This window comes from Squalius cephalus, assembly GCF_949319135.1.
Source record: "Squalius cephalus genome assembly, chromosome: 3".
Classification (NCBI taxonomy): domain Eukaryota; kingdom Metazoa; phylum Chordata; class Actinopteri; order Cypriniformes; family Leuciscidae; genus Squalius; species Squalius cephalus.
In genome coordinates, this window is record NC_137124.1 from 3,660,571 (window position 1) to 3,671,927 (window position 11,357).

The window sequence follows — 11,357 nt, forward strand, 5'->3', positions numbered from 1 at the left end:
ATAAAAAAAAAATAATAATTACTAAATAATTTTACCCAAAGCTTCTCTTTTAGTCTCTTAGTCAAGCCAATTTTTTTTTTTTTTTAAAGTCTTTTGATTATAGTCTTGATCAGAGGCAAGTATTGCTGGTTCAACTCTTTCTGAGTGTTTGAGTCTGTTATAAACTGTCAAATACATTTATTTTCTTTGTCCCAGAGGTTCTTTAAAGGGAAACTGTCAACAAATAATTTGAATGATGAAATGCTTACAAATGATTTAATTACAGACACTAAATATATAAAGATTTATTATTCAATTATGACTGAAACATTAAAACATAGTTTTTGAATTAGATGATGGTTTACAAATGTACAAAACCAAGAAAAACACCTCTAATAAACACTTAATTTCAACAGTTATTCATTTATACAGAACATTTGATACAGAATAAAACTGTTATGTATTTACTCAAGCGAACTAGAACAAGCAACAGTATCATTGTCAAGCTTTCACTATTGAAGAACAGACTAACAACACAAGGTTATGACAAATATAAAGCTAATATAAAGAAGAACGAACTACAATATTTTCTAACCATGTTAAAGGACAAATAAATGCTGACAGAACATTCACACATGTGGACAGAATTAACTCTTTAATATCAGATTGAAGTTTCTTCCTCTGTTACGGCGTACTGACTCTGGTCTTCAGCAGATGAGACTGAAATACACATAAATCACTGATTCAGTGAGAGAGAGAGAGAGAGAGAGAGAGTGAGAGAGAGAGGGGGAGAGAGAGAGAGAGAGAGAGAGAGAGAGAGAGAGAGAGAGAGAGAGAGAGAGAGAGAGAGAGAGAGAGAGAGAGAGAGAGAGAGAGAGGGAGAGAGAGAGAGAGAGAGAGAGAGAGAGAGGGAGAGAGATCAGACAGAAGTTTTACCTCTCGCTCTGTAACACTTGTAAAGCAGCACGACTGTCGCTAGCAGAAACGGAGAAGCGGCCAGAAGAGAACTGAGGGTTTTGAGGACAGAAATCTGACCCAAACGTGACACTGGAAAACAGAAACACAAGAACATTATTGAGCAACATTACAGAGCTCTGAAGGGCTTTCAGAAAGTTTCTCCAGGAACCCAAAATTTGTGAGTGAATATAAAAGCTTTGAAATATTTTTTATCATCTCATATTATTCCACCACCATTTCCCTCTTACAGCTCTGTGTTAAAGCAAGAGTTCATTCACAAATATATATTCTGCCACATTTACTGACCTTCATGCTGTTCAAACCTGTTTAAATTTCTTTCTTGTGTGGAAAATAAAAGATATCTTGAAGGAACTTTTAATTTCATTGTATGGAAAAAACAACTTCCAAACACCTTCTTATATGATCCACAGAATAAAGAAAGTCACACATGTTTGGAACGACATGAGGGGGAGTAAATAATGACATCATAGTATATTAATATAAGTTATTCAATTTAATGTTTATGAGGTACGTACAATTGTTTTCCTCTTCAGACCAAAACTGTATGTTTGACACTGAACATATATGAGCTCAATCAGATTCATTCCTGCTTTCAAATGAAAAACTGAATTTATGAAAAGTCAGTTTCATTGAATTGTGTGATGTTTTTTATAAGGTGTTGATTTCACTATATTTCTGCATATTTTGCATGTGATTTGATATTTCAACTGTGAAACAAACACACTTCTGTCATGAACTCTCTGAGTGTTTGGCATGGTAATGGATATGACAATGCTGATATGTTCGGTCTTGAAGGAATAGATCTGCTACGCTGCTGTGAGCAAGTAAGACATGCTGTACAAAACACATGAATTACCTGTAGCAGATCTACACAGGTGGAGCTGGGGAAGGGGGAGGGTTTCTGAAAGCGCACAAGCTCATTGGCTGCTGATACAGCAGGAACCAATCAGCTGTGCCCTATAGAGAATGATGTGATTTCAGACTGAGTTAAAGGCCGGTCCGCCAGCGCCATCTAGAGTTTCATGACAGAACTTTGTATTTGTCAACACCTGATTGTCTCCAGCAGAAATAAGAGACAGAGACTCATATGAATAGTGTGGCGTATCTCATCAGATGCTCATGAATAAAATAACCTCTGACTGAGATCCAGCTGTGGAGTGACTGTCCTCTCTCTGTTTTACAGTAGTAGAAACCCTCATGTGACTTTGAGACAGTAGTGATGCTCATCTCTCCTGTCGTCTGATTCTGGATCAGTGATCCGTCTTTATAGAAATCAGCGCTGAGGATCGGGGAGTTTGTAGATCGATGGAAACAGTGTAGAGTCAGAGTCTCTCCCTCAATCACAGGATCAACAGAACTCTCCAGAATCACCTCACCGTCTACAAACACAAGAAACACATCAACAGATGTAGTGACGATACAGGCTGTGTTAATCAGAGCCATACTTCAGTTATTAATAAGATCTGGAGGGTCAAAATCTTCACGACCTTTAATCTGAGAAACTTTTATTCAGCAAGGATTCATGATCAAATGTGACGCATTGATCAAAAAAGACATTTATGTTACAAAAGATTTATATTTCAAATAAATGCTGTTCTTCAAACTTTCTATTCATCAAAGAAGAAAAAAAGCATCACGTTTTCCACAATAGTTTTTTTTTTCAACATTGATAATAATCATAAATGTTTCTTGAGAAGCAAATCATTATACTGATTCCTGAAGGATCATGTGACACTGAAGACTGGAGTAATGATGCTTAAGATTCAGCTATGAATAAATTACACTTTACAATATATTCACATATAATTTTTTTCACATTTCATATGTAATAATACTGGAAAAGGAAGGTTTTCATGCATTTTTGGTAAAATAAATTCAGCCTTGGTATCAAACATATTTCCAAAACATAAAAAAATACCAATCCCAAACTTCTGAATATTTTATTTTATTATAGAGTTTAAATCTTGATATTCACTGTGCAGTTTTCTGATATTCAGTTAGTTTATGCATAATCATAAGACTGAATTCTCAATTATATTAATTTTTAATCTTGAACAGATTGTTATGTATTGTGTTTTATAGTTGTAAGCGTGATTGGACTCACCATGTACAGTGATGTTTCGAGGACGCCGTTTCTCTCCAGATTCAGACTCACACCAGTACACTCCAGTGTCAGATGTGCTGAGAGAGTCCATTACACATCCAGATCCTGTTTGATTTGCACAAGTGTGTGTGTCTTTGTCTGTGTATCTTCTCACTGTCGATCCAGCAGAGTTACTCTGATCCTCACAGCTCAGAGAGAGAGAGTCGGATGAGAAGTGTTGACTTCTGCTGGGCTTGATGACCAGAGACACTGAAGCAGAAACTCCTGAAAAGAGGAAAATCTCCATCAAAACTGACAGCACAGAGACTGCAGTGAAACACAGATCCGGATGAGCACAAGCATAAACCCTCACCAGTGATCCACAGTGTGTGTGAGCTGCTGTTGTGTGTGTAATAGGCTGGTCGTCCTCTCTCTGCTCTGCACGTATAAACTCCTGTGTGCTGTAGAGCAGCAGGACTGAGAGTGTAAGATCCTCCAGCTCCTCTGCTGCTGTCTGACAGATGATCATGATCTCTGAACCAGCTGAACGTCCAGCCTTTAGAGGAGCCTGAAACCTCACAGGTCAGAGTCACTGATTCTCCTTCAGTCAGCCACGGCTGTGGAGACACTCGCACTGATGCCTGAGCTTCAGCTGAACAAAACATCACGAGTTACAGAGCCGTAGAGAAACTGATGGAGAAGCTGATCACACACACACACACTCACCTGAGACAGTCAGTGTAACAGCATCACTGCGCTGAGAGCTTTGAGTGTGTATCTGTCCTGTACAGGTGTATTTACCGCGGTGAGAGAGATCAACACTGCTGATGTTCAACTCTTGTGTTGAGGTTCGGCTGACAGTGTTTTTATATTGGTTGTTGGTTCCCTCTATTTCCCATCTGTATGTCCACTCAGTGTCTCCTCCCCACTTTATATCACATCTGAGAGAGACTGTTTCTCCTCTAAACACTCGTTCATCAGGTCGTACCGTCAGCACAGCTTTAGGACTCTCTGTACAAACACAGATTATTGCATTTATAGTTTCAGAAGTTGTGTAGATATTGTCTCTGATCTGTATTTGTTGCATCACACACTACAGTCTCTCTCACCTGTAACATTTACCCACAGTGCATCACTGTATTGAGTGTAATAGACTGGTTTCCCTCTTCCAGCTCTACACCAGTACTGGCCTCCATCAGACACTGAATCAATCTTCAGGCTGTAGGGGTTTGTTTTCTTCTTCTCTGTCTCAGAGTTCAGTGTGTGTTTGTACCAGTAAGAGTCCCAGTTTCCAGTGGACGGATCCATGCGACAGGTCAAAGTCACTGTGTTTCCAGTCACTGCAGCTCCTGCAGGATCTGATGTGAGTTCAGGCTTCGGCTTTAGATCTGCAGGAGAACAACAGATTCAGATCCTCAAGACTCAAATAAATGAGCATTTAAATTACTAAAGTAATTGCTTCAGTCCTCTTATTTGAACAGATGAGGCTGATACAGAAGTGCATAAGAAAAGAGTTGAGCTACACATTGCCCCTTCACTGTCACCCCTCTTTATCACAGAGACATGAACATCACTATCCAAACTTAAATAGTTGTAATTCAAGAATGCTTTGGAATATAGACCTATGACTGCTCTTGTTTTAAAGAAGACATTTGGAAGATTATTGTAGAAGTAAAAATTATGAAAGTGAAACAGAAAAACGGTTATAGAAGTTTTAGTTTATGAAAATGTATAATGTAAACAATTATTTAAAATATATATTTTACAAAACATGTTTTACTTTAAAACTGCAAGAAAATCAAAGCCAAGTTGTGTTCCAGAATTTTAGGTTGATATCTCAAAACATGAGCTTTCAGTGAGATTTAGTTCGGGCGCAGTACCAAACATTTTCACTAGAGTATTAATTACATTGTATTAATTACAAGGTATTGCTACTGACTTATAAAGCCCTAAACGGCTTAGCTCCAGTCTATTTAACGGATCTTCTATCGCCCTATAATCCATTGCGCTCTTTAAGATCACTAAATTCGAGGCTTTTGGTCATACCTAGGATATCCAGATCCACCAAAGGAGGGAGAGCATTTTCACATTTAGCTCCAAAACTCTGGAAAAATCCTTCCTGATACTGTTCGTTGCTCAGACTCGCTCTCCCAGTTTAAAACTAGATTAAAGACGCATCTCTTCAGCCATGCATTCGTATAATACTTTTAATCTTACAGTTAAATCCAGTCTCTAGTTCATAAACGCCAGAGGAGAACTGGCCCCCGACTGAGCCTGGGTTCTCCCAAGGTTTTTTTTTTTTTTTCTCCATTAGGTCACCTGATGGAGTTTTTTGGTTCCTTGCCACTGTTGCCTTTGGTTTGCTCAGTTGGGATACTTAATTTAATTTACTTAATTTAATTTAATTAATCAATCAACAATGCTATTGATCAGCATTACCAAACGTGGACGTTTTACACTAGAAACAAACATTGATGTATTATTTTAATTGAATACTGAAGCTGCTTTGATACAATCTGTATTGTGAAAAGCGCTACATAAATAAAGTTGACTTGACTTGACTTGACTAGAGGCCAGCCAAGCTCTGTTAATGACCATATAAGGACGCCTCCATTTCCATACATGTTTAGAGTGCTCTGAACCATATATTTCCATAATGTTCATACAATTTATGAAATAGAGATCTATTGAGAATCTATTTTTAAACGCATAAAAAACACGTAGGTGCGTTACAGCTCGCCGCCACATCACAAATCAAGAATCCATCATGTGTTTCTTTATATTTAAAACCTTTTCAGACCTTTTTTCCACATAAAATTGAATTGGTTTTATCTTTTGAACTGTTGGCATGAAAACGAGTTTCTAACAATCTTTCATGATTTATCATGTTCATAGCTATTTCAAAATAAAGGCCTGAACATGCCTAATGCGTATTAAATATTCTAGTTGCAAATTGATAAATTACTGCTCCTATGTCATTTATTTTGAAAATCTATCAGCAAGCTTTCAAATTATATATAGTTTGTCAATATTACTTTATGTTTTTACTAAAATATTATTGTTTAAAATATATAATGGCAAACGTCCCACCTGTGGGTCATGTGACCCTGCAGTGTCTCGATTGGTTGTGTGATCATGATCATATAGAGAGAGTTTATGAGGTCAATGATGTTCAACTCACCCTTCACAGAGAGAGAAACAGCAGAGCTTGATGTTGATGAGTTTGGTCTTCCATCTCTCTGTCCTTTACACCCATACCGACCCTGATCAGACTCAGTAGCTCCTCTGATAGTGAGAGTGTCTCTGTTTACAGTGTAACGATAATCAGACGTCTGTAATATTACACTGTCTTTATACCACTCATATCTCCAGTCACTGTGATCAGAGTTTATCACACACTTCAGATTGACTGTTTCTCCAGTGAATACAGGACTGTCTGGTGTCACAGTCACTGTAGATGTGGGTAAATCTGAGAAGAAACAGAAACATAAAGACTCAAACTGCTCTTTCAGGGAATAAAACTGATTGTTCAGAAGGACCTTCGGTTGTAAACGCTGGTTGTAAATGGGAATGATGCTGGTATAAACCCACCAAACAGAATAACAAAATTATAGATTGAGAAGAAAATTCCAGAGCTTTCAAAGAATAATGTTAAAGTCTCTGGAAATTTCAGGGAATATTTATAGTTCACAGTTTTAACAGGTTATGTGTCAGACCCGGGTAAATTTACGGATGAGTAAGTGGATAATCTCAATCTCAATGGTATAAACCCTGCAGTGAATGATCATCACTATTGTGTCCTCGAGCAAAGCATTTGACCAACGGTTTCCAGAGGGATTTAGTTCATGGAGCCATTCTGTGACAGAAATACCTTACACTGGTCTTGGTCATATGATGATAAATATACTTTTGAAAAAAGGAATAGAAAGTTAGAAAACCACAGCTCTACAAATGTAAATATATTTATTTCATGTTCTCACCACAGGTGAAGTTTCGAGTCTAATGGCCACTGAGAACATGAAATACATGTGTTTCTATTATTGGAGCTGTGGTGTGCCAACTTTGTGTTGAACCTTCGTGATGAATATACTTTTACCACAACCATAACCAGATAACGTATAGGTTACCTCTGTTCTCTCTAGAAGAGGGAACGAGTATTACGTAAGTAGCTTATGCTGCGGGAAAGTCTTCTTTCTCGAGATACTGAAGCCAAAAAATTATCCTTAATTTTTAATAATCTTGTCAACGCAGTGCGGCAGCATGCAGACCTAGGGCAGGCTAACTAGCGTGCCCATTGGCTGCCCTGCGGTAACTGCAGCAGCCTATCGCTGAGCCCTTGGCGTGACGTCACGTCCAATGAGCGCGCTTGGTGCGCTTCATGCGTCACAGCCCGCGAAAAGGGGTGTGGCTTAGCGTATATAAGCGGGGCTCAGAGGCTGCTTCACTGGTTTCTGTCGCTGAAGCGAGTGAGCTCGTGGCGCGAGCACGACGGGTTACGCAATACTCGTTCCCTCTTCTAGAGAGAACAGAGGTTACGTTAGGTAACCGATACATTCTCTTACGAGAGGTTCTCTCGTATTGCGTAAGTAGCTTACGCTGCGGGAACTCCCTTGTCAACGCCGTGCGCGCCCAGCATCCACTGAATCCCAGGGAAAGCCCGGGGAACGTGATAGCAGGGAGCCGGGCGGCCAAAAGAAGGCTAGCGCAGTACACAAGCACATACTAGGGAGCACGGAGCGGCACAGCTGGTCCGAACTGACAATTCCCTGCATAGTGCAGCTCAACCAGTAGAGCTAAATCAACCAACGTAGCCCGCGCACTGATAGTGGGCCGATCTACGCGAGACTTAGACTGATAAAACTTTCGCCTGCAAGGCGGGAACTTCCAGGTTGTAAAACCTAACAAATGTAGAGGGGGAGGCCCAGCCTGCCACTGTACAAATGTCGTGAATGGAAATCCCGCTGGACCACGCCCACGACGAGGCCATGCCTCTGGTGGAGTGAGCTCGAATGCCCAGTGGGCACTGCAGGTCTTAGACGCATAAGCAGCTGCGATAGCGTCCACTATCCATCTGGACAGGCTGTGTTTCGAGGAGGCGAGACCCTTGGTGCGCCCTCCAACGAAACAAAATGCTGCTCCGAGGGCCTGAAGCGGCGGAGCGTGTGATGTAGTTTTTCAGCGCCCTTACCATCGGCCTCGCTGCCGGAAGTTGGCAGGGCTGAGAGGGAAATGACCTGCGCTCTGAAGGGAGTGCCCAATATTTTGGGGACGTAACCATGCCTCGGTTTGAGAATAACTTTAGAGTCGTTAGGTCTGAACTCGAGGCACGCGGTGTTAAAGATAACGCGTGAAGGTCTCCCACACGTTTGACTGAAGACAGAGCTATCAGAAAAACGGTTTTGAGCGTGAGGTATTTCATATCCACAGTTTCCAAGGGTTCAAAGGGATGCGTTTTCAGGGCCTCCAAGACCAGTGAAAGATCCCACATAGGAACCGAGGGGGGTCGCTGGGGGTTCATCCTTCTGGCTCCTCTAAGGAAGCGGGTGACGAACTCGTTCCTTCCTAATGCGCGGCCCAGCTCTGAGTTAGTGAAAGCTGAGATGGCCGCAACATAAACTTTGAGCGTGGAGGGGGACCTGCCCGCGTCCAGCAGCTCTTGAAGGAAACACAATACGTGCGATACCCCACATGCCTGTGGATTGAGCCCCTTGGCAGTGCACCATTTGCTAAACACAGACCATTTAGACGTGTAGAGCCGCCTCGTAGAGGGGGCTCTAGGTTGTATGATCGTGTTCATAACCCCTCTTGGCAGATCAACGGGTAACCGTTGAGGCTCCATGCATGCAGAGACCAGCGCTCTGGATGGGGATGCCAGATCGAGCCGCGGGCTTGAGAGAGAAGGTCTCTCCTCGCCAGTATCGGCCAGGGGACTGTGTATGCCAGCCGTATTAGTTCCGGGAACCAAGCTTGGTTCTCCCAGTACGGGGCTATGAGGAGCACTGTGTGGCGCGCTTCCCTGACCACTACCGGGGGAAAAGCATATAGCGGGCCAGGTCTGGGCCAGCGCGTCCTCGTTCTTCGTAAAGAACTCTGGGCAGTGAGCGTTGTCTTTTGACGCAAAAAGGTCGACTTTCGCTTTGCCGAAACGGCGCCACAGTGACTGGACTGTTTGGGGGTGTAGAGACCACTCCCCAGGGGGAACGTTGTCCCTGGACAGTCTGTCAGGACCCTCGTTCAGGTGGCCAGGCACATGCGCGGCTCTCAGCAAGCGCAGAGAGTGCTGAGCCCTCACGAGGAGGCGTTCCACCAGGGTGCAAAGCGTCTTTGATCTGACACCGCCCTGGCGATTCACATAGGCCACTACCGATGCATTGTCCGTGCGGACTAGAACATGGTGACCTAGGAGGAATGGGAGGAAGTCCTTGAGTGCTTTCTCGACCGTAAGCATCTCTAGACAGTTTATGTGTAGGAGATTCTCCTGGTCTGACCAGCGGCCATAGACCGGTCTGCCTTCGAAGAGCGCTCCCCAACCTTGGCTGGAAGCGTCTGTCAAGACAACTTTCCGGTGTGAGATCACTCCCATAGTCACTCCTGTGTGATACCATTCGGCTGCCAGCCAGGGCTGCAGGGCTGAAATGCAGCCCTGATTCACTCTGACTCGCGAGCCGCCGGCCGCCCGAAGCGGGCGCATGCGCAATAAGCCCAGCTGGAACCTGTATCAGAGAAGATGGGGCTCGAATACGGGGGCTGGCAGGTAGTGGTGACTGACTGTACAGCATATGATGGCTTGATCCCCATGGATGGAGCGCATTTTGCTGTTAAAAACCCGTGGCGCGAAAGCGGCGCGGGGGGTAACGTGTTTGACAGTGAGCGCGCATGCTCGAGAGCGGGCGCAGCGTTTACACTTATAACACGGCCAGTGTTTGGGAGCTATAGAGGGTCTGTAACCCGAGGTAACTATGTGGCAGAGCGGGCAGTGGGTAGGTGTGGGCACAGAGTTGTGGGCACATTCTCTACGCATAGCACTCGAGCGGCGCGTGCCCGCTTTATGAGAGTGCGCTCTGGGAGCGTTACCAGGGGGACCGTGTTTTTGTGTATCAGTGAGCACATGGGAGTGGGCACATTTTCTACACTTATGACACCTTCGGCGTGAGCCGGGAAACCCCGTGCTCGTGAGCGGGCGCAAGGCTTACATTCGTAACATGGCCAGTGTTTGTGAGCTTTAGAGGATCTGCAACCCGGGGTAACTGTGTGACAGAGCGGGCATTGGGTAGGTGTGGGCACAGAATTGTGGGCACATTCTCTACGCTTAGCACTCGAGCGGCGCGTGCCCACTTTATGAGAGTGCGCTCTGTGAGCATTACCGGGGAGACCGTGTTTGTGTGTAGCAGTGAGCACGTGGGAGTGGGCACATTTCTACACTTATAACACCATCGGCGTTATAGGAAACTGATAGAGCGAAATGCTTTGATGGCTCATATGTTTAGACGCTCATAATACTCAAGCACCATCCTGTGAGCGGGAGGGTGCGAGATGCGGGTTCGCTTTCTGTATGTAAGAAAGCTGGCCGCGAGCTCGGAGAAGCCAGCAGAAAAAAATTATTTATCTGCCGCCAGAGCCAGATTCGACCACGGGTCTCTGGCGCGGAAGCCTAATGTTCTGCCACTGAGCCACAGGGGCACACATAAGCTTTCAGTCAGCGCGAGCATATGACAGAGCGTCGTGTTTCGTTTCGGCGTTTGTTTGCAGGCGCGTGTATTAAAACAGGCTCGTTTACTGCAGTATAAGTATTTCCAGCCGCCTGAACTGAGAGGGGACTGAGAAATATGTGAGAATGGAGGTTAGTCCGGTCTACGAGACGAAAACACTCTCTCTTCCTCTTTATCGCCGGTGCTCGTGACGTCCGCTCTGATATCCCTTGAGAACGGCGCAGTTGCGCGGCTCGAACAAAGGGAGAGAGAGCGGGAAGATGTCATCATGTGCTGTGACATCGTTTGTTTACAGGCGTGCGTGTATTAAAAACAGGCTCGTTTACTGCAATATAGATATTTCTAGTCGCCTGAGCTTAGGAGGGGACTGAGAAATGGAGGTGGGTCCGGTCTCTCCTTTCGCCGGTGAGTGACGCGCGTGACCGAGACGCGGGGTAGCTTTCTTATAACGTAAAGGAAGCCAGCCCGTGACCGTCTACTTCTGACATCCCTTGTGAGCGGCGCGTTTGCGCGGCTCGAACAGAGGCGGAGAGCGCAGGAAGGGGTGAGCGTCATCATGTTTTGCGTCAGCGTTTGTTTGCAGGCGTGCGTGTATAAAAAACAGGCTT

At 44.0% G+C, this 11,357-nt stretch overlaps 1 protein-coding gene across 1 annotated transcript; it reads right to left on the bottom strand.

The window, feature by feature from the left end:
- Positions 1 to 911: 911 nt before the first annotated feature.
- LOC307156312 (Fc receptor-like protein 5) lies at positions 912 to 4,927 on the bottom strand (the record flags this gene model as incomplete). Its single annotated transcript, XM_079867603.1, has 7 exons — positions 912 to 1,026; positions 2,120 to 2,401; positions 3,058 to 3,325; positions 3,414 to 3,692; positions 3,767 to 4,051; positions 4,150 to 4,428; positions 4,921 to 4,927. The coding sequence occupies 7 exons, from the start codon at positions 4,925 to 4,927 to the stop codon at positions 912 to 914; spliced, it is 1,515 nt and encodes a 504-aa protein (XP_079723729.1).
- Between the last annotated feature and the right edge of the window lie 6,430 nt (positions 4,928 to 11,357).